We start from the raw sequence: 24680 nt of genomic DNA on the forward strand, positions 1-24680 counted from the left end.
CTCAAATTCTTTTACCTCTGGCACACTAAATGGAGCAAATGTTTTCGCAGCACATTATAATCAAAATTGAAAAATTGTAAAACCCCAAAAAATAAATAAATAAAATTTGAAAGTTATTTATTTAAAGTTCTTTAAGCTATGTATGGTAATTGTAATAATGGTGAATCTAAAGTAGATAGAACAGAATTGCTAATCAATGTGATGGATGTGCTTTTGAGTGAAAATTAACTCAAACTACGGCTTGATAGTCGACAAGCAAACATGCATTTCGTCATCCACCATCTGCAGTCGTTCTCTTTTTTATTCGATTTAATTTCTGTCGGAGCTAAAAATCCAAATTCACAAAGATAAGAAGAACCAAACGGTAACAAAGCCTTGATTGCTTTGTTGATCAAGTTAGGATAACTACCGCATATAAAGTAAAAATAAAATTACTTGCCATTAGTTTTCAAGGACCAATCACGTCAAAGAATGTTGCTTGTCTAGGCGATTGTATCCTTACACACACACAGACACTCATAACATTGACTGACTCTTGCGTACGTGACGTACATGTCACCTATTCTAGTGTATACTTATGAAGGGAATTTTTTTAAGTAAAGTAAAATTCTGGAATCTTTCATGGCGCACAGTTTGAGAGACACTGGCATAAATAAACACCCAGGGTATTAGCCATGGATATTCCAATGCTAAAGATCACACAGACAAAATGAGTCATCATACACCCTGAAATAAGCAACATCAAACACCTTCTGATATGCAACCACCCTAAAAAAACATGTTAAAAATTAAATGACAGGTGCAAATTGTATCACAAGAATATTTCTTCATTGTATGAATTTCTAATAAACTATATTTTGTATAACACAGGATTCTCATTACTGAACAACAATTATTAAGAAGAAGAAAACCACTTTCATTGTAACAAAAACATTTAAAAAAAAAAAAAAGGCAAACCAAAGATTCTACCTTTGGTTGTTTTTTGGTTCATATCTCAACTTGGAACATGTTAATGCATGGGGAGAAACTGTGAAATGCAATCAGGAGGCACCAAGTTCTGCTATAAAGTCTCAGGAGATACCAGGTCAGTGTATAATCTACACTAAGGGCCTGTTTTACAAAGCCACGTGGCAACAGCCCCGAAGCCCTTTAAATCTCTATGGGCTTCGGGGCCATTACCGCGCAGCTTTGTAAAACAGGCCCTATGTATCCACTGACATACAATATTTACACTTGATGTTGTGAATAAAATAATTCTAGGTGGACCATTGGTCTGAGCCAGTATGGCTATTCTTACGTACTCACTCTACCTAAAAATGGAGGATAAAGGCCTCAGCTGATTTATTATTTACATTCACTAATTGCACTACATGCGGAGTTAGATCTGTTATATGGAGAGTTGAGTCCGCAAATGAGATGGTGTAATATATGCTATTACAGCTGTTCACCTCTGGACTGCTGAGGCTTTTCCCTGCCATTTTTAGGTAGATCGAGATCTGTTTTGTTTGATTTTGCTTTGCAAGCTTTTGATCCCTTGTTGTTGTGCTCAGAAAAATCTAAGTATCATTAGAGCCATGTGAAACGGCAGTGTCACTGCTCCAGCTGGTCTCAAAATAATCCCAATCGTGTCAGAGCAATGTGAGGCAGAAAAGTCACTGCTCCAGCTGTGCTGTGGAAAATCCTGAGCCCTGAGAGAGAGAGGGGGGTGGTACTGCGGTTATGCATGCAATAATCCTGATATCGGGGCCCTAACAAAATCTAGAATAATATGTTGTATAAGCAGGCAAGAATGCTTTCGTTTTCTTTCAATGGCTACCCTGTATTCCAAAAAAAACAGTGGAATCTCACCCTGCACTCCAATATTATATGATGGGAGAGCTTGTAGACCAGGGGTCTTCAAAGTCCCTCCTTGAGGGCCGCAATCGAGTTGGGTGATCTCCAGCCTTCAGTCTTAAGCCTGTGACCTGAATTCCATTAGATTCTGTGACCCAGCCCCTAACTGAAGCTGTGATTTCCCGCTCCACCAAGCTCCACTGTGACCTTAGACGCCTCTCTCAAGAACTAAAATAAAATTACAACACAATGATCTAGCCTGTCCATCGCACCAACTCCTCATCGTTTTATCCTGAATGCAGATAGTCTCCTCGTCTTTATGACCTCCACTGCGAGGCTCTACATAAGCACATCCCAACCCGGGCATCTCAGATCTGATTTGTGTATCCTTCCACCACCTCTCCTACTTACTGATAACAACGCCTGAATACAAAGCCCTCTGAAGGGACGTAAAGGCCATGTTATTCAGGAAATTTCCCAAGACAAACTAAAGCCGTACTTAATTATCCCTGCTCTTGTAAATATCTGAATAAGTCACAGTCTTGTAATTAGTACCTAATCCTGTAATCCACCTGGAACTGCAAAATTAAGGTGGAATAAAAGTCACTAATGTAATGTAATCTGCTACAGATGTAATGTAAGGCTACAGATCTCTTTCATAGATAAAAATAGCTTACTATGCTACGAGTAGCTCAATTCATGATACCTTGAAACAATGATTTTATTAACACCGTTTTTCTTGATTCTTTTTTTAATATATAATATAAATATAAGCACTGCTATAAGTCTAAGAATATAAGCACTGCTATACTGGGACAGAGTGAAGGTCCATCAAGCCTAGTATCATGTTTCCAACAGGGGTCAATCCAGATCCAATATCTGACAAGTTCCCAAAAAAGTAAAAATAGATGATTTTATGCTGCTTATCACAGAGATAAGCAGTGGATTTCCCCAAGTTCATCTTATCAATGGTTTATGGACTTTTCTTTTAGGAAAATGTCCAAACTTTTTTTTAACCCTGCTATGTTAACTGCTTTTACCACATTCTCTGTATTATCAAAGTTTACTCCTTAGTAATGCCTATGAGAGATTCCTCTTTTTATTCTTATACTATTTTTATAAAAAATTATTATTAATTCTTTTGGATATTTTCCTGGTTTCCAAATTCATAGAGGCATATTCCATACTGAGTTAGGTCAGGGTGTCTTTTTATTAGTAACCATGAGCCAATTTAAGATTGTATTAACTTTGTACATGTGCAGTTTTCCTTTACAAGAACTAGACAACCTGTGAAAAGTAAAAACACTTGAAGGTTATAAATACTAGGCGAAACAAAATCTTTATGGTTACAGCTCCCCCAACAAGAGAGGAGACGGTATTGGAGAGATTTAAATGTTCTCTCAAAAGCTTCTTTTTTACTGATGCCTTTGGAAACTACCGTGTTTCCCTGAAAATAGACACTGTCTTATATTAATTTTGGGCCCAACAATCCCACTAGGTCTTATTTTCGGGGAAACATTGCCCAATCACAAACCCACAGCATCTTTCTATCTCCCTCCCCCTGACCCTTCTAGCTCTCCCTCCCCACGCCGACCGTGAGACCTTCTTCCAAATGGTAGTGTTGCCACAGCAATCTAAACGGGCTGCTTCGGGCCTTCTACCGCCGGGGCGTTAAGTGTGCCGCATTGCTGATGACATCATTAGTGATGCAGCAGAGAAATGCCCTGGCGGGAGAAGGCACAAAGCAGCGCATTTAGATTGCTGCTGAAACACTACCGTTTGGAAGAAGTCTCACAGTCGGTGTGGGGAGGGAGAGATGGAAGAGTCGCTTAAACTAGGGCTTAGGAAAAGTTTGCCTTTTTGCGGATGATACCAAGATTTGTGACAGAGTAGACACTGAAGAGGGAGTGGAAAATATGAAAAAGGATCTGCAAAAGTTAGAGGAATGATCTAATGCCTGGCAACTAAAATTCAATGCAAAGAAATGCAGAGTAATGCATTTGGGGATTAATAATAGGAAGGAACCGTATATGCTGGGAGGTGAGAAGCTGATATGCACGGACGGGAAGAGGGACCTTGGGGTGATAGTGTCCGAAGATCTAAAGGCGAAAAAACAGTGTGACAAGGCAGTGGCTGCTGCCAGAAGGATGCTGGGCTGTATAAAGAGAGGGGTAGTCAGTAGAAGGAAGAAGGTGTTGATGCCCCTGTACAGGTCATTGGTGAGGCCCCACTTGGAGTATTGTGTTCAGTTTTGGAGACCATATCTGGCAAAGGACGTAAGAAGACTTGAAACGGTCCAGAGGAGGGCGACGAAAATGATAGGAGGCTTGCGCCAGAAGACGTATGAGGAGAGACTGGAAGCCCTGAATATGTATACCCTAGAGGAAAGGAGAGACAGGGGAGATATGATTCAGACGTTCAAATACTTGAAGGATATTAACGTAGAACAAAATCTTTTCCAGAGAAAGGAAAATGGTAAAACCAGAGGACATAATTTGAGGTTGAGGGGTGGTAGATTCAAGAGCAATGTTAGGAAATTCTACTTTACGGAGAGGGTGGTGGATGCCTGGAATGCGCTCCCGAGAGAGGTGGTGGAGAGGAAAACGGTGACTGGGTTCAAAGAAGCGTGGGATGAACACAGAGGATCTAGAATCAGAAAATAATATTAAAAATTGAACTAAGGCCAGTACTGGGCAGACTTGCACGGTTTGTGTCTGTATATGGTCATTTGGGGGAGGATGGGCTGAAGAGGGCTTCAATGGCTGGGAGGGTGTAGATGGGCTGGAGTAGGTTTTAATAGAGATTTCGACAGTTGGAACCCAAGCACAGTACAGGGTAAAACTTTGGATTCTTGCCCAGAAATAACTAAGAATAAAAAATTTAAATTGATTCAGGTTGGCAGACTGGATGGACCATTCGGGTCTTTATCTGCCGTCATCTACTATGTTACTATTTTTGGGGTCCAGCTTATATTAAGACCTACCCTGAAAATCATGCTAGGTCTTATTTTCAGGGTAGGTCTTATTTTCAGGGAAACACGGTAGTATAAGCCCTGAACAATAGATATATACCACTCTTTAATATTACATTGTTAGCGACCCTCGAGAATAAACCTTTTTGGCTACCAGCGACCCCCCATCCCTCATTGTTTTTTTCCCTGGCTCGTCCTTTCTTTTAATGAAACTGTAGTTCTTCCCTCTTACCCCACCTTCTAGTTTGTGATGTTTAACGTTTGTCTATTATATGTTTCTTTTTGCCTATTTTATCTATGTATATCGCTTTGAAATTATTATATAAGCGTTTTATCTAATTTTAAATAAAACTTAGAAAACCTTCCAGACCAGGACCCCCTTACACATAACCTTGCAGATGTGTCCCTTTGCAGCTGAGCTCTATTTCCAAATCAGTGTTAAATGCTTCAGATTTAGTCTCAGAACTAACCCTGGATCTAGCGTGCCAGTGCAGGTGTTATCAGTATGTCTAAGCCTGCGCTAACCTTTGAAACCCTTTGTCCTTTAATTGGCTGGCTCAGGAACAACATGCTAATTATCATGATCAAGCGCTTTTGCCATCCACTTGCCCAGGCCACTAAGCTATCTAGGTTAACCTGAAGAATTTCACAAACATTTTTGGCAGAGGCACCAATGGCTTGTATTTTACGGTCTCAAGGGGAGGAGGATGCAAACACCCTTGGGGTAAGGCAGTGAATCACAAACTGTGTGCTGCGGCAATTCGAAATGTGCCACGAGATGCCATCGAGGAGGAGAGTCGTCAGCGCCATCGACTCTCCTCCTCTCCGTGCCTCTCCTGTTGACCCCACCCACTGCCAGCTGAAGGCCCCGTCCGCAGGACCTTCGCGCATGTGCATGTTCACGCACATCCGTGTGCCCTCGAGCCGCGGCCGCCTGTTTAGTGTGCCGCGGCTGGAAATAGTTTGCGAGACACTGGGTTAAGGTTTTATGGTCCTTAAATTAATCCAGACAGTGACTCATACAGTGCATTTGTAATATAAACCCTGTAGAAGTACCACAGACTAGTCCTGAGGAATAGCTCTAGCTCTGGAGCACAGTATGAATTGTACCTGATGGCGCCTCCTTCTGGATGAGGCGGGTATAACGCCGTGATTGTGCTTTGCTGCCCTGCTGATTCACTAGTGCTAGGTTTAACACAGTGCGGTGGGTTTGTCCTTTGATAATGTAGGGCTGTTGTTCTTATTGTCATGCTGTCAGCTTTATTCTTTCACAAAAGATATCACAGACAGGGACTGGGGTGGGGGCGTCTGCTTGTTCTGTGTCAATAGAATTGTTTACAGTACAAACCAGGTCTCAGATATGGTACAGACAGAAAAGGCCTTGCCTTGTTCATCTAGGCTGGTCAAGTTGGCTAGTGCTTTGGGCAAGAAAAAAAAAAAAGATATGATTGTCATTTGGATGTATTATTTGGCTATAAAGTCTTACCCAGCTCAGATGGCCCAGGTTATTAGGGTGACTAGTAGATTGTATACTAGAGGCAATAAGTGTTTATATTGTCCAGTAATTGCAAGTTGACAGCTATATAGGTCTGTACAGGCTATGACAGTTGGTCTACAATCTGTGTTATGGGTTTAGGGAGATTACAAGAAGACCAAAAAGCAATTTGATCTATTCACAACAGAATTCTATCTGCCTAAAATGGTGCTGCAGTCAGATTGCCTTGATGCAGTAATACACAGTGTAATAACAAAGTCAGTATCCTGTGCGGTAGCGCTGTTCCCCCCCAGCTTGATAATGTACGCATCGCCTCCTGCCCTCATACTGAAATAACTCCATGCATTAGTGTAGGGGTTATCGCTTAAGGGTACAAGCAGTGATTCCCACAGAAATGCTATAACAATCCCAGCCCCTGACCCCCCATTGCAGCTGTGTAAGCATCGATCCCTAGGTGCAAGGCTTACATCCTTATACAACGATCCCTGCAATTATGTCGCAACCTACCGACGCAACAATACAGGAAGCAGTCTCTCTAGGTAAGCCGCAGTCCCCAAAGCAATGGTGCAAGCCGTAATCCCTGTGCTGATGTCATAAACTCCCAAGGAGATCAAAGCAATGCGCGCTGTTCCATCCTTGTGATGATTAGGGTAATTCTTCTGACATGCCCAGGAGCAGACAGCTTTTCCTGCAAACGTCCATGCATTATATCCTAGTGCCTCTCCCTGTACCTTTCTATGATACTACCCAGAAACACAGCCAAACGCTGTGTAATTAGAAGAATGGACTGCTACAGGCACCAGAAAGAGGAGAGGCTGGATAGAGAAGAGTTAGAAAAGAGAGAAGCCTGTGGGCAGGGAGGGAGGAGCAAAGAAAGGATTCCAGGAGACCAGGGAAACACACAAAGCCAGGAAGCACAAGAGGGGCAAATTGGTGAGATGGCAGCAAAATCCTTTCCTTTGATTAGAGTTTGAGCATCTTTGAGACAGTCACTTTCTTTCCCTTTATCAGTTTTTCAGCCCTGAATATGCAAGTGGGAGAAATAAGGAGGGTGGGGTGAAACGACAAAGCAACAAAAACTAACAATACTGAACGTAATGAATCAGTGCATACACGATTGTTGGTAAATAGTGGGATCCAATCCCCGTTTCCTTCACATCTTTCCTCCTCAGAGCACCTCCCATGATAAACGTTCCATAGACCTGGGAGAGAGGCAGGCAGCACGCACACCTTTCTCGCCTCCCTCTCACACGGGGGACGTTGCAGTGGACTCGCTGTACAAGCTCTCCACAATGTCTTCACGCTGGATCTTACGCAGGGCGGAGCAGAGCACCTCCATGGTGGCGCTGTCCTTTCCGGACCAATCACTGAGCAGAGCTCGTACTGGATGTTCTTCCTGAGTGAAAGTGTCTATGAGGTCATCTTTGTAGCCCAGCTCTCCTGCCAGGCTCCGCCAAGTGTCTTCCATGGAGCCGTTCAAAAGCTTCTCTACCTCCTCCTGTTTAGTGGGTGACAGGCTGGTATACACGTGAGTACCTCCCTTCAGAGCTGTGGAGGAAAAGGAGGATACATTCACATGAAAAAATGTATCTAATCTAATCTGTTATATTCCGCTGAATCCTGTAAGGTACAAAGCAGGTTACTCATAGTAATGCAACTGCATAAGCCAGAAAAATAACTGGAAAGTAGAAATAAATTGATTAATAAGTGTAAAAGTAACATAAAAATGTTCAAAATAAAAAAGTTTTATGAGCGCGTTGAATAGAAAAATAGGAATCTAAACATCTGAAATTTCTAGGTTTGGAGTTCCAGCATTTACCGTAATAGCCTGAAATTCATAAGAACTCTTAAAATCCTTGAATAATGCACACCTTTCAGTGAAGGCAAATAATAAGTCAAGTCTGACACCTTAAAGTTCTAATATTCTCTAGGAAAAGAAAATAATTGTGTTAGATATTGTGGTCCAGCTCCTTCAAAGATCTTAAAGATAATACAAGCCAATTTGAAATAGATATGAGCTTGTACTGGTAGCCAATGTAATTGGATTACTAGAGGAGTGACTATCATTTTTTTGGCATATAAAGATCATACATTCGGCAATATTTTGTAACATCTGTTGTAATCAACTTAGTGTATGCCGTTGCAATAATCCAAATGTGAAAGTATCAAAGCTCAGACCAATATTGAAAAATGTTTTTCCAAAAATAGAGATCTAATCTAGTCTAAATCGTAGACTTATATACAGAATCATCTCCTAGACTTAGGAGCTCGAATTGGTTTACATAATTAGATTACAGAAAACAATCAATTAGTTTGATTTGGTATACAGAGAAAAACCTTTTAGCACTCATTGGAACGATTATCTAAAAGATGTTGAAACAAATTGGTTTTCAAGGCTTTATGGAAAATCTGAATGGAAAGACAGGTTCTTATGTAAGATGGCAATTCATTCCATATTGCTGTGAATGAATATGGAAAGGAGCGAGAAATTTTACTAGCAGACTTTATTCCTTTCATGGATGGAAGAGAGAGCTTATACATAAGAAAGACTCTTGAACCTGAGGATCTCAAGGTGCTTAAAGATAATCTAAAAATGACTGTCTTAATTTCTTTAAAATTCATAAGAAAGATTGGTATCCAAAATAAACTCATGAACTGAAAAGGCTTGTAACAATAGACCTACAATTGCTAGACTTAGAAAGAGTTTTGTCACATCATTTTTGTAAATAGATATGTATTAGAATGTTGTCAGCAATTGAATAATGTGGCACATTAAAATTTTTTATGCACTGTCCAACAAGTCTCATGCAAATATTAAATAAAATTGGAGAAAGTGATGAGCTCCAAGGGACATCACACTGAGGGCTCCAACTGGCTGACCTCCCAATAGAGAATGACACGGGGACTGGTACCTGGTGGGGATGGGGACAGAGCCCATGGGGTTGGGCTAGAACTCACAGGGATGGGGATAAACTTTGTCAGATTCATCCATCGTTGCTGGCATCAAGAAACATTCCAACATTTAATAGACACCTATTTTTCTGTTCATCCACTACATAGTGTAGATTCTCTTCTACACCCATGTCTGAAAGACAATCCAATTATCTTCCCAGATGATGAAGAAACACTGGCAACTGAATCTTTGGGAAGGTCGTACTAAAACCAGATTGAAATGGAAGGCTCTATTTGTGATTTATAGACAGTTGTATACTTTATACTTTAATAAAACGATTTAAATATAAAATAAGTGTTCAAGGCTTGTGCAAATGAGGACAGAGTCCATGGGGACAGGGACAGAACTCATGGCGATGGGGAGGGATGGAGATGGAGCTTGTGGGGACAGGGTAAGGACAAACTTTGTCCTCATGTCATTCTCTACTTCCCACTCTTTAAATCCTCGTAAGGCCTGTCTCTTCCATCTCAAGACCTCTCCCCTCTCAAGACCTCTCTCCTTAATTTCTCCCTTTCCTATAAGCCTTCTCTCTTCTTACTCTATCCATATAAGTCTTTTCAGTATAAGAACATAAGAATTGCCGCTGCTGGGTCAGACCAGTGGTCCATTATGCCCAGCAGTCCGCTCACACGGCGGCCCTCTGGTCAAAGACCAGCACCCTAACTGAGACTAGCTCTACATTCTGGTTCAGCAGGAACTTGTCTAACTTTGTCTTGAATCCCTGGAGGGTGTTTTCCCCTATGACAGACTCTGGAAGAGCGTTCCAGTTTTCTATCACTCTCTGGGTGAAGAAGAACTTCCTTATGTTTGTACGGAATCTATCCCCTTTTAACTTTAGAGAGTGCCCTCTCGTTCTCTCTACCCTGGAGAGGGTGAACAACCTGTTCTTATCTACTAAGTCTATTCCCTTCAGTACTTTGAATGTTTCGATCATGTCCCCTCTCAATCTCCTCTGTTCGAGGGAGAAGAGGCCCAGTTTCTTTAATCTTTCACTGTACGGCAACTCCTCCAGCCCCTTAACCATCTTAGTCGCTTTTCTCTGGACTCTTTCGAGTAGTACCGTGTCCTTCTTCATGTACGGCGACCAGTGTTGGACACTGGTGAGGGCGCACCATGGCCCGGTACAGCGGCATGATAACCTTCTCCAATCTGTTTGTGATCCCCTTCTTTATCATTCCTAGCATTCTGTTCGCCCTTTTCGCTGCTGCCGCGCATTGCGTGGACGTCTTCATCGACTTGTCGATCAGAACTCCCAAGTCGCTTCCCTGGGAGGTCTCTCCAAGTACCGCCCTGGACATCCATCAAGCCCCTTCCCTTGTTTAAAAGCAGACTGAAAACCCATCTTTCAATCCTTAACCCTACTCCTCTGCCCTCCAACCCAGCCAGCAGATTAACCCTTCCCCTTAACTGTATCCATGACATCCTGTTTGTCTGTCTTGTCTGTTTAGATTGTAAGCTCTTTCGAGCAGGGACTGTCTTCTTTGTGACTGTACTGCACTGCGTATGTCTGGTAGCATTATAGAATAATTCATAGTAGTATTACTAGTGTGAAGAGTTTCAATCTTTGGGAAGCAAAGCTGAGATTTTGATGTCATAATACCTCATTCTACCAATAAGAGTCAACCTCATCAGTGATGTCACAATGGCTTGATTGTCCTGTATTCCCCTCTGCCCTCCAACCCAGCCAGCAGATTAACCATTCCCCTTAACTGTATCCATGACATCCTGTTTGTCTGTCTTGGCTGTTTAGATAGTAAGCTCTATTGAGCAGGGACTGTTTTCTTACTCTTTGTGACTCTGTACAGCGCTGCGTGCGTCTGGTAGCACTATAGAAATAATTCATAGTAGTAGCAGCACTGTTTGGTTAAATACCACTGAATATCAGTGGTTGGACAGCCTGAGGTGATTTATTTATTTACCTAATTTGTTTTCTATCCCATTGTCCCAAAGAGTTCAGAACGGCATACGGGTTAAACATACCTATTATATAGTTGACAGGTTATAATTTGACATAATTACAGAACAAGTTTACTATACAAGGTTGCATCTTAACTTGATGCAAATTAGGGATCTAGTACAAATAGAGTTTCCAGGTTCCAATTTGCATAGTTATCCATGGCAGTGCCTGTTTTTTCAATACAAGTTTTTAACCTAATGTGACACATATTGAGATCTAGTACCGATATACATTTCTCTGCAATCCATTTGTCATGGGCAGTTAATGGCTGTTTCTCCTTTGTGTGTATGGGAGCTTGCTAAAATGTGATTGTGTAAGGGTCTTTAAGCCTCTCCTGCCCCCTTAAATTGCTTTGAAAATGGGCTGGTTAGTATCCAGCTCACCTTGTAGTCAGGCTAGCCTTGGTCATAAATATGCAAACTCCTGAGACTGAAGGGGGTTAAGAGTTTCACTATGCTTCGGTGATGTAAGGTCTCCTCTGTCTCCCACTGAACTCCTCCACCCTTGTTTCTTACCTTGTATCTGTGGCTGTGACTGCTGGTCATGTAGACTCTGGCTGTCCACTGAGATACCGCTGTCACTGTGCAATTTTTCGCCTTCCGGAGAGGGTGTCTGATTCACGGGATGGTTATTGGCTCTGGGCTTGTTCTGTTTGCAACTATTCCACCTAGAGAAAATAGTAAAATATAGAGTGAAATATACAGCGTAGAACTACCCCACTTGGCAATTCTGAGGTCAATATTCCAAATGGTTTAACCCCTGGCCAATTAAAGCGCTTGTTCAGTTAGTGCCACTGAAAATGTCCAGTTAGTGTCCACTATGAAACTGGCTATTTTGGGAGCATTCTTGGGACAGAGTCAATATTCGGGTAGCTAAATGCCAATATTCAGCACTTAACTGGCCAGGGTAACCACATAAAAATCAGTCTTATCTTTAGGCAGCTTGCCATAGTGGGTTAAGTGCTGAATATCACCCTTAACCCATTATCTTTTCACCAGAAATTCAATACATGGTCCAGTATTGAATTTCCAGGAATAATGCTGATGATGCTTAGCAAAACACTGATCACCACCGGCTGAATATCGGACCCTTTATAACCATTCTTCACTATTTCCATCCTTCTTTTGCAATAAACATAGTCACAACTGTAAACTGTCCATACCTCCCTGAGTTCAGTCCATCCATAAGTTTGCCTCTTCCAATGTCTGTAGATATCTCTACAACTCATGGGTTCAAATACGTACATTAGATAGCTTAACTTCCTTTTGTTCCAGATGTTCATACCTACCGTTTAAACACAATGAATGCCACCAGGCCAACGACGACAGCCGCCAGGATGGAGCAATAAATGGGAATCAGGTTATCAGCAATTCCACGGGTCACTATGGGCTGCGAACTGCCCATGATGGTGTTTGTTGTAGCTGTGACAGTGCTGGAGATGCTGCTGGCCTCATAAGATCGGTTAGATGGAGGACGGTGGGAAGATAAAGGATAGTGGAAAGATGGAGGTTGGTGAGAGGACAGAGGATGGTGGGAGGATGGAGGATGACGGAAATAGGGAGGATGGTGGGAAGATGGAGGATGGTGGGGAAATGGAGGACGGTGGAAAGAGGGAAGATCAGGGGAAGATGGAGGACGGTGGAAAGGTGGAAGATCATGGGATGATGGAGGATGGTGGGAAGATGGAGGATCATAGGAAGTTGGAGGACGGTGGGTAGCCAGAGGATCAGGGGTAGTGGAGGTTGAAAGGTCCTCAGGCTCCATCTCAGATGGGGTCCGATGTGTCCATCTTGGATGAACAGCTGAAAACACAAAAAACATTAATAAACAACATATATTTTGTCCTCACTATATCCTTTTATCACAAAGTGGTACATTTTTTATAAGGTGCCTGGCAATCTACATACATCATTTTTGGTTTGTTCAAATCAAGCTGATTTTCAAAGACAAAAATTCTGTCTCGTACAGTGATTTCAAATATGTCTTGGGGGACCAGTCAGTTTTCAGATACATTTTCATTCAATGCAGATGTTTCATACAAATCTATCTCTATGAATGTTGCAGATATCTTGGAAACCTACTTGGCTAATGCCAGCATGAGTTTGCAAACCACTGGATAGTGTCTATGCTTGAAGACTGAGCTGTCATGCAGATAAAAAATACATGCATCTGTTAAGTTTTCTCAAGTTTATTAAAAATTTGATATATCGTCTTAATATTGTCAAAGCGGTGTTGGCATATAAAGTATGGGGCACTTTATAGAAAATCTAATCTAGTATTTCTGAGTCGTGCTATGCCTAAACAGATTCAATCTCTGATAATCTTTCCATGCAGAGTTTGAATCGAATCTTTTAGTGCAGTATCACAAGCCTGATCCATTCATTCGCATAAACCTTATCTGCACCATCTACTGGTTCACCAATCTACACTTTACAGTCTACCCTTGAGGAAGGCTTTCTAGTGGAAGCCGAAACGTGGACTGTGTTGAGTCCAAAGATATGAGTGAAAGGACTCTATTTAAGGCTATTTAAGAGTATTTAAGGCATATTTTATATATGTGATATTTTTTTTTTAGAGTAATTTCAATAAATTATAATTGCCCAAAGGTTGATGTGCACAGACCCTTTCCCACTTGTTTTTTTGTTCTGCTTTGCGTGAGGTTGAGTTTTCCTGGTTTTTGAGGAGTGCAGTGGTTAGAGCTACAGATTGTGGGCTCAAACCCTGTTCTGCTTCCTGTGACCCTGGGCAAGTCACTTAATCCTCCTCTGCCCCAGGTACAGTAGATAGACTATGAGCCCACCAAGACAGATAGGGAAAATGCTTGACATACCTGTATGTAAACTGGTTTCAGTGTGTTTGTATAACTACAAAAAGGCGGTATACAAGTCGCAATCCCCTTTCCATTCTAGAGACTAAATTGCTTCCAAGTTTTAGTGATGTTGTGGCATGTCCATTGTTGATTAAACAAAAGGCAAGCTCGCATGAAGTTAGCGGAGAGAAATAAAAGGCAGCTGCAAGATTTCATATATGTCATGCACAGCCAGGAAATTGCAGCTGTTCTGCAGAGCTGCAATGCCCTGCAACATACTTCCCTGTACATCATGAAACACACGTTAAGAATTGCTTGTCTACATCCATGTTGGCTATGCATTCAGTAACTTTGGTCTCTGTAGTAATCCCTACCATTTTGCTTGGCACTGATGTCAGACTCACTGGTTTATAATTTCATGGGTCATGAGAATTGGGGTCACATTTGCTGCTTTCCAATTTCCAGGTGACATAGATGATTATAATGACAGGTTACAGATTACTCATAGTAGATTTGCGATTTCATTATTGAGTTTGTTCAGTACTCTGGAGTGTATATCATCCAATCTACATGATCTGCTGCTCTTTAGCTTGTCAGTTTGGCCTGTTAGGGTGGCTCCCCTACATTTATCCTTCATCCATAAATATTTCTTCACTCTAGCCCAGCACAAAAACAAATTTGGTATTCTCTCACAGTCTTGTTTCCTATACCTGGACCCCATGCTAGTGCACCCTACCTACTCCACCTGGCATCATGGTCTTCCCCACAGCCTATCGCTCTCTCTTTTCCCCACACTTTCCCTCAGTCCTCCATAGACTCTGAGCCACCCCTTTTCTCCCTCATACATTTCCCCCCCTTAAACCAATCTCTCAACACACCATTTCCTCTCTAACTTGATCATCCCCTACTGCTCTCCATCTCTGAACTCACTCCCACACCACACTCATCCTCTGTGCTCTTCCCTCCCCCAACTCACCATGACCACATGAGCTCGCTCCCCACCTTATTCACCCCATACTTTCTTGCCATCACCTCGAGTCTTCCAGTCACTCCCCACAAACTCATCTCCCTCACTTACCTTCATGCTCTATCTCACCAACTCACTCATCTTCAAGCAGTCAGGGCTGTACATATCTCTCCTTACCATGTCCATACCTTCTTCACATAACATGTCATTCCTCTTTCACTTAATTCCTCTTTATTTCTCTTCCATTTCTTACCCTTTTCCTATAGACTGCCCTCAGCACTCTTCTCTTTGCAACCCAGCCACAACATTGTAACATAGTAAATGACAGCAGATAAAGATCTGAACAGTCCATCTAGTCTGCCCATTAGTTATTCTCATTAAAAATATATGATTAAATTAACTTGTCTCTTCTTTGATATTTCTAGGCCATAGACTAAAGTCCACCTGGTATTGTCCTAGGTTCCAACTGCTGAAGTTGCAATCTAAGCTCACTCCAGCCTATCCAACCATCCCGTTATTTACAGGCTATCTACTGTAAAATCTGGCCAATAACATCCTCATGTTCCAATTTAGTGGAGCTCCCATTGATAATAATAATAATAATAATAACAGTTTATATACCACAGGACCATGAAGTTCTATGCAGTTTACAATGATTATAAGGTATTACAGATTGAGTGGAATAAACAAAGTTCAGAGTTCTAAAGATCATTTGTTGAGGACTAAGATTGTATAGGTTAGTTACCTAAGTACTTCAGGAACAGATGTGTTTTTAGGCGTTTCCTGAATTCCCTATAAGTAGTAGGCACGAGCAGTTGTTCCAGGTCTTTACCCCATAATGCTGCTTGATGTGAGAAAAGATGTTGGTGATGACTTTAAATTTACAACCTCTAACCGGTGGAGAAACAAAGTTTGGATGTGAGGTTCTCATGAATCTGTTGGTTGTGAAGGAGAAAAGGTCTGTTATATATTTAGGGGCTAAGCCGTAAAGTACCTTGAAGCAAAAACAACCAAACTTGAATTTCACACGTGCCTCCATTGGCAGCCAGTACAGAGGTCGGTAGGAAGGTGTCACTTGATCAAACTTCTTCAGTCCGCAAAGTAACCTAACCGCTGCATTTTGTACCAGTTGCAATCGCCGCATGTTCTTCTGGGAGAGTGCCAAGTAAGCGATGTTACAATAATCGAGTTGACTCAGTATGAGGGATTGTACCAGAATTCTAAATGATGAGAAATCGAAGTAAGCTCTGATGGACCGAAGCTTCCAGAGGGTGAGAAAGATCTTTCTAATCAGGGAGTCTACCTGGTCTTTCACGGTCAGGCTCTGGTCCAATGTTACTCCCAATATCTTCATAGTGGGTTGAATGGGATAACTAAGGTTATTGATACGCAATGATGCTTTGGTGTCAAGTGGGCGTGGCAATGCTATAAAAAATGTTGTTTTCTCTGAATTTAGCTTTAGTCTGAATTTGGTCATCCATTGCTCCATCCAATTTAGTACTTCTGTTGCTTTGGGGGTGACTTCTGAGACAGAGGTAGTAAATGGGATAATTATCGTGAAGTCATCAGCGTAGCTAAATAGTTTTATCCCCAGTTGGGACAATTGCGCACCCAATGAGGCCATGTAAACATTGAAGAGCAGTGGGGATAATGGTGATCCCTGTGGCATGCCAGATGGATTGCTCCATGTATCAGAGATCGTAATTAAAACGGACTTGGTAGGTGCGTGAAGTAAGGAAACCTAGAAACCAGTTTAATAACTCTCCTCTGATTCCAATTGCGTCTAAGCATTGTAATAGTTTCCCATGGTCCACCAAGTTGAAGGCTTGCCCTCCCCAGCCTATCCTACACCAAATCACTATATATGGGACACAAACTGTACAAGTCTGTCCAATACAGCACAATACAACACCATCCTTCGGTCTCCCAACCTACCTCTGAGGCTCTTTCCCAGTCCCTCTTCCAGTCTGCATGACCAATTCACCCCCTGGCTCTTCTAGATTTTCTGTTTTATTATAACTTACCCTTTCAGTCCCAAAGGATTGTCCTGCCTATGGGGCTACTTGGCTAGGGTTACCAAATGTCCAGATTAACTGGACATGTCTGGGTTTTGACAGGCTTTGAGCTCGGGGCCACGTCTGGAGAGTATCTACGTATGCGTGGAGGCAACACAGTGACATCACACACATGCGTGCGTGCATGCGTATGATGTCATCACGTCACACCTGCACATGCTTGGAGGCCCTCCAAACGTGGATCTGAGCATGAGAAGAAGAGGTGTGGGTGTGGGGCAGGAGTGGAACAGGGCATGGCTTGGGCAGAACATGGTGGGATTGGGTGGAACTGGGTGTGGCTGAGGGGCGTGGCCACGTGTCTGGATTTTACTCATGTAAAATCTGGTAACCCTATACCTGCCAGTCCATATTTTCAGGCCACAGGGCTCTGGCTGCTTCTGCTTCTTGCCACATGAAAGGGAGCCTACACTCTTACTTCGTGCCTTGTGGTGTTTTCTGACCAAGCCAGGCAGCAGGATCACCAGGGTGGAGAACAGTACACCCATTTGCACTGTTGTATGCCAATTTACCCAAGTCCCTTGATGATCATTGATGCCTGGAGAGTCAATGAGGTTTCCGTCTGGTTGGAGTCCCTGCTTCATGCACCAGGGTTTTTTTTCAGAGCTATGCCCAAACTATACCGCATGCCCCATGTCACTATTACATATGTGGATTATCTAACAGAACTATATGCTTATTTAGAGAAAGATGGAAAAAACTTAATATGCATATTAGCCGTTTCTGGCCAAAAAAAAAAAAGAAACAAAGAGGCTTTAGATTCCAAAAAGCTCCAAAAATAGAAATAAGCCAATAAAAGCGTGGGAAGGAATTTGAAACTGTAAAAATGGGAAACAATTCCAATAATGGGCCTGAAGAGGGAAGGAAGATTGTAGTAGAGGCAAGCCCAGAACAGGGAGAGGGAATGCAGGGCAACTGCAGGTGACAAGATAAAAGAGCCATAAGCCTCTAGGGTTTGGACAAAAGCAGTTCACAAATAACATACAGTCATCAAGTTGCATGTGATTGGTTTTTCGCTGTTCCTTGTGTCTTTTTCTCTCAGGAATTTCTCTCACACTGCAGCATCCCCACACTCTGTGCTTGTGAGGAACATACCCTGAGGCCACAGCACACCATTGCTGCCAGAGCCAGAGTCACAGGACCAGAGATAGCTGGCCCTACATCAAGTAAAAAAAGAGACATCAAAACGAGAGACTAGCAAAGCATGCCATAAAGAATACATAAGAATATAGAGACATGGAGAACGGAGCCAAAGAAAGTATGGATTATATACTCCTGACATGGAGCCTTAAACCACGGCCTGAACTCACCAATAGCTGAGGATGAATATTTCCAGAGGGTAAGTCATGTTAGATTATAACATCAAAAATGATACAGAGGCACCTTGGAGATAATAGGGGTCAATATTCAACCATCGATGTTATGCCTGGAATTCAATGCCGGGCCATGACTAAGATTACCAGATGTCTGGGGAAACCTGGACGTGTCCTCTCTTCGGAGAACCATACAGGTGCCCAGAGGGATTTCCAAAGCCTAGTAGTCTGTCTGGGTTTTGGAAAGTTCCGTTGACATGATGATGTTAAACACATGTGCGCGACCTCATTGCGTTGACATCTGCGTATGCGCAGAGGTTCTCCAGCTGGAGCCCTGAGCTCGGGGAAGGTGACAAGAGGATCGTGTGTGGCAGGACTGGGGGCATAATGAAGCAGGGCTGGGAGCGTGATGGGGCGGGGCCAGGTGTCCTCTTGTTTTAAAGAGGAAATCTTGTAACCCTAGCCATGACCAGACTACAACACTGAATTTCTGGGGTTGTGGAGCAGGCTAAAGCATAGCTGGTTAAATGTGACATTCAGCACTTAATTGACCATGGGGCAGTGTATAAAGATAGGACTGACTTTTATGAGATCTCAGTTACCTTGGCCAGTTAAGTGCTGACTCTGCCCCAATAATAGTCAGTTTCAAGATAAGCAATAACTGGTCCTCTGAGCATGTGCAAATGACGTCGCACACATCCGTGAATGCTCGAGGCCCTCCAGACACGGCCGGAGTTCATTGGGAAGAAGACGAGGCTTTGAGGGGGTGGGGCTGGGGAGGAATGGGGCGGGACTTGAGGTGGAATAAGATGGGGATGGGGCAGAATAGGGCGAGGCCATGTGTTTGGGTTTGTTAGGCTCCAAATATGGTAACCCTAGATTAGATGACATCTAAAAGAAAGGCTAAAAGTCAAATGGATGGCAGTGATATTATGGATAACTTTATCTGTTTATTGGGATGAACAAATAACAGTCCTAACTTGAACAGATGACTTAACTCATTTAAGTTTAGGACTGCATATATCAATGGTCCTGTTTAAACAGATAGAGAGAGGGCACTGAATTTCAGATTTGAAATGAAGAAATTCACTTATCTTTTTGTGGGAGCCATGCAACTGAATATCAGTCCTATGATGTACAAATATGTGCTTTTAAAGGATGGTTCTGGGATAAGTGATGTTCAAATAATTATAATGTAGTAACTTAATAGATGACAACAGATAAAGATCTGCACAGTTCATCCAAGGACACAGTACTACTTGAAAGGGTCCAGAGAAGAGCGACTAAAATGGTTAAGGGGCTGGAGGAGTTGCCGTACAGTGAGAGATTAGAGAAACTGGGCCTCTTCTCCCTTGAAAAGAAGAGACCGAGAGGGGACATGATCGAAACATTCAAGATAATGAAGGGAATAGACTTAGTAGATAAAGACAGATTGTTCACCCTCTCCAAGGTGGAGAGAACGAGAGGGCACTCTCTAAAGGTCAAAGGGGATAGATTCCGTACAAACGTAAGGAAGTTCTTTTTCATCCAGAGAGTGGTAGAAATCTGGAACGCTCTTCCGGAGGCCGTTATAGGGGAAAACACCCTCCAGGGATTCAAGACAAAGTTAGACAAGTTCCTGCTGAACCAGAACGTACGCAGGTAAGGCTAGTATCAGTTAGGGCACTGGTCTTTGACCTAAGGGCCGCCGCGTGAGCGAACTGCTGGGCACGATGGACCACTGGTCTGACCCAGAAGCGGCAGTTCTTAGTTCTTAACAAGATAAACTCTTAGCCTATGGTATGATCCTGATCTGTCCTTGCCCTTTTCAGGGAACAGACTATAGAAGTCTGCCTGGCAGTGGCACTAGCCCTATTCTCCAACTACTGGAGTTGCTGTCGAAGCCCCACTCCAGTCCATCCAAATCCGACTAGCCATAATTGGACACATACTGTGGAAGTCTGATCTTATTTCACATTTATTGGATTTACTGTCTGTTTTGCTTCCATTCTCTATCCATATAAAAATCATTTGTATTTATCTCATGCATTTTTTAATTCAATTCCTGTTTTCAGCTCCACCACCTCCTGCAGGAGGGTGTGCTATGCATCTACCACTTTCTCCGTGAAAAAGTACTTCCTGGCATTACTGGAGGAAAGACGGGAGAGGGGAGATATGATAGAGACATTTAAATACCTACGTGGCGTAAATGCGCACGAGTCGAGTTTCTTTCATTTGAAAGGAAGCTCTGGAATGAGAGGGCATAGGATGAAGTTAAGAGGCTCAGGAATAATCTAGAGAAATACTTTCTTACAGAAAGAGTGGAAGATGTGTGGAATAATCTCTCGGTACAGGTGGTGAAGACAGAGACTGTCTGATTTCAAGAAAGCCTGGTATAGTCACGTAGGATCTCTTAGAGAGAGGAAGAGATAATGGTTACTGCGGATGTGCAGATTGGATGAGCCATTTGGCCTTTATCTGCCATCATGTTTCTCTGATTCTATATTACTGCTACATCGACCCTCCTGCAACTTCAATTTATGTCCTGTAGATTATCATATTAATACCTTTCAAATATTTAAATGTCTATATCATAGCACCCTTATCCCTCCTTTCATCTAGAGCAGGGAATAAAGCCTGAGGGACAATGGGGCTCTTTGTCCGCCCCTGCCACCATTTTTGGTTTGTTTGTTTTTAATGGGGTGGGGGTGGATGTGGGACTTGTATTGAACAACACTGCAATACATTTTGGGTTCACAGATGAAGGGTCAGGAGTAAGACTGCAGAAAGCAAACACAAATAGGAATGGAAATGTGATAGAGCCTGAATGATTTTCAGAAGACTGCATTTGTGAGGAGCTAGCATCAAGCCCAGCACACATCCCTGGGGCACTCCACTATGTATTCACCTTCCTCCATTGAAAGAAATGGCCATTTAACCCTACCCTCTGTTGTCCATCTATTAACCAGTTCTCAAACTTTTTAATTTTCTCAGCAGTTCCTCATGAGGGACTGTATCAAAAGTTTTCTGACAATTTAGATACACTACATCAACCAGCTCACCTTTACCCATATGTTTGTTCACACTTTCAAAGAAATGAAGTAAATTGGTGAGGCAAGATCTCCTCCAGCCGTCTCTGTCCCATTCAACCACGTTTGTTTATATAGTCCAGTTCTGTTCAGTATTTTTGTAAATGATAATATGAATCAGTTCTGCATGTAATATATGTAAACTGCTTTGGTTGTACCCACAGAAAGGTGGTCTATCATATCCATGATCCTTTACCCTTCTACAAGGACTCCACCTCAAGGAGTAGCCTAGTGATTAGAGCAGCAGACTATAAGCCAGGGAGACCGAGGTTCACTCAACCTTCTGTTACCTCAGATAAAAACTTAGATTACAAGCCTTCTTGGGATAGGGAAATACCCACTACATCTAAATGTTACAAACCTTGATATGAGAGTGAGAACGAAAGAAAAAGATAGATATAAATGCAAGTGGGGAATTGACCTCTTTGCTCTTTTAAGGCATGACCTGGGAAGCAGAACCTATAAAGATTAGGTCTGCAATAGAATATATACAGTAGCTCTGAACAAAGATGCAAATTTATTTCATTTCCAGGTTGCAACATAAATATCAGTAATACAGAACCTGCCTTTGGGCAATGGTACAGTCCTTCCCAAACCTGCCTAGCAAGAACAATTCCTGCTGCCACAGACATATTCTTTGATTGTACTGGCAGGTTCAGTTCTTTCCTGGGTTTGGTTGTTTTTTTTTCTTTTTTTAATTCATCACAATTATTTAGTAAGATGTTTCAAAGTCTTTCTACCCTTTGGTCCCCAGGTTGTGGCGTCTCAGAGGGTTTCCTTCTTTCTCCCTGTAGTAGCGTGAGCTAGGGTTGAGGGTGGATCTTCAATGGCACAGCCAGACAAGGTTGTAAAAGGTTAAAGTAAGCACTTTATTAACTCAAAAACCTGAGGCCTGTTACCATGCTCCAATCTGCAAAGTCTTTCTAGGTTTCAAGGTCTGGCCCCAGTCAGACCTCAGACCAGGGCTCATTCTGTTCTGCTTCTGGCCCTTCCCAGTTCTGCCCCAGCCCCTCCCAGTTCTGCCTTCAGCTTCATCTCCGTCTCTGCCCTGTTCCATTCCAACCCCTCCCAGTTCAGCCTCCAGCCCTGCCCCACAAACCTCCTTTCTTCCCCAAGTTTCAGCCTTGTCTGGAGGGCTCGGAGCATACACGGAATGGGTGTGATGTCATCTGCCCTCCAGATGCGGCTGAAGCTTGTCCGGGCTCCAAAACCTGGACAAACTGTCAGGTTTTGGAAAGCCCATCCGGGACCCTGGACAGTCCTCTAAAAAAAGTTTATGTCTGGTAACCTATCCTTAACCCAACTCTGGCCCTGCCTTTTTTAGTACAGGGAGCTACTTTCCTGGCTTTGCCCCTCCTATGTTATTTTTCCCTTGGGAGGGGCTATGGAAATTAAGGTGCCTCTAACCCTATGAGGGATTATCCAGCAGGGGGAGTGGTAGTGTCCTGAGACTCCCTCATTCTTTTTACCATTTTTAGTTTTTGGATACTATTCTTTCAGATTTAGTATTATTGTATGCTTATTTGTGCAAATGATATTCAAATTTTATTTCCAGTATCACTATCCATATCTGCTACCTTGACTTGATAAGGTATTGGATTAGATGACCTCTCACATGCTTAAGCTGTAGCCAGACAAGACAACTGTGCTGTGGGCAGGTGTTGTGATCATTTTATGTTGAATGGTACTTCAATTCCCCTTCAGTCCAAGATGTGTAGCCTGGGAATGTGGATTGGTTCCAAGTTGAATGATAATTCACAAGTTCATCAGGTATTTTCTTTTGTTTTCAGCAAATTGTACTTTTTATGGCAAGTTACAACTTTTTCTCAGTAGATTGTTTATACAAGGGACTGCTGGAAGGTTCTCAGCCCAACCAAGACGAGAATGATGTGGAGCTATGAAACTTAAAAATTATTCCACACTTTTCTTGACACTTTTCATTTCAGCGATATGGATAGATTGGAACCTAGGCAACTCCAGCTGCAGTAGAGAGACTAAGTTCCCGGATGCTATAGGCGACTGCTTCCTGGAACAATGAAAATATGTCAATGAAAATATGAGAGGATATGCAATTCTAGACTTCGTTCTAAATGGACTATGGGGACCGGCACAGGGTATAGAAGTAGAAGGGATGCTGGGAAACAGTGATTACAACAAGATCCACTTCAATCTAGACACAGGAACAAAAAAAAAAAAAAATTGATCCAGAACTATGGCCAAGCCCATCCCTCCCTCCTATCCTCCTGTGCAGCACCTCCAGACCAGACTAACTCCCCCTCCCCCATGAGATTTGACAGGCAGCGCTGTGAACAGTGTTTGTGGCCTACTCCACAGTGACATGGCAGAAGGAAGGCCCCAGTGGGGCTGGCCACAAGCAGCCTGTTATCTCATTGTTGGCAGCCTTAACGCACTGCTCTGCAGCATCAGCCCTTCCTGTCTGCCAGGTCCCGGACAGCCCGACACTGGTAGAGCAGTGAACATAAGAACATAAGCAATGCCTCCACTGGGTCAGACCCGAGGTCCATCATGCTCAGCAGTCCGCTCACGCGGCGGCCCAACAGGTCCAGGACCTGTGCAGTAGCCCTCTATCTATACCCCTCTATCCCTTTTTCCAGTAGGAAATTGTCCAATCCTTTCTTGAACTCCAGTACCGTACTCTGTCCTATTACGTCCTCTGGAAGCGCATTCCAGGTGTCCACCACACGCTGGGTAAAGAAAAACTTTCTAGCATTCGTTCTGAATCTGTCTCCTTCCAACTTTTCCGAATGCCCTCTTGTTCTTTTATGTTTTGAAAGTTTGAAGAATTTGTCCCTCTCTACCCTCTCTAAGCCCTTCATGATCTTGTAGGTCTCTATCATGTCTCCTCTGAGTCTCCGCTTTTCCAGGGAGAAGAGCCCCAGTCTCTCCAATCTTTCAGGGTATGAAAGGTTTTCCATGCCCTTAATCATTCGTGTCGCTCTCCTCTGGACCCTCTCAAGTATTGCCACATCCTTCTTAAGGTACGGTGACCAATACTGAACACAGTACTCCAGGTGCGGGCGCACCATTGCCCGATACAACAGCAGGATGACTTCTCTCGTTCTGGTCGTAATACCCTTCTTAATAATACCCAACATTCTGTTTGCCTTCTTCGCGGCTGCTGCGCATTGTGCTGTTGACTTCGTTGTTGTGTCCACCAGTACACCCAAATCTCTTTCAAGGCTACTTCTCTCTAACACTAATCCCCCCATCTGGTAGCTGAA

At 42.8% G+C, this 24680-nt stretch overlaps 1 protein-coding gene across 1 annotated transcript in view; it reads right to left on the reverse strand.

Moving 5' to 3' along the window:
* Window positions 1-4772: 4772 nt before the first annotated feature.
* LOC117347055 (tumor necrosis factor receptor superfamily member 16-like) overlaps window positions 4773-24680 on the reverse strand; it is a 59780-nt gene continuing 39872 nt past the window's right edge. The window contains exons 4-6 of the mRNA XM_033917375.1: window positions 12498-13011; window positions 11725-11876; window positions 4773-7847 (exon numbers count right to left, since the gene is read on the reverse strand). Coding sequence (XP_033773266.1) covers window positions 7546-7847; window positions 11725-11876; window positions 12498-13011 — 968 coding nt within the window. The 3' untranslated portion in view covers window positions 4773-7545. The remainder of the gene's footprint in view (window positions 7848-11724; window positions 11877-12497; window positions 13012-24680) is intronic.

Source organism: Geotrypetes seraphini, chromosome 13 (assembly GCF_902459505.1).
Source record: "Geotrypetes seraphini chromosome 13, aGeoSer1.1, whole genome shotgun sequence".
Lineage (NCBI taxonomy): Eukaryota > Metazoa > Chordata > Amphibia > Gymnophiona > Dermophiidae > Geotrypetes > Geotrypetes seraphini.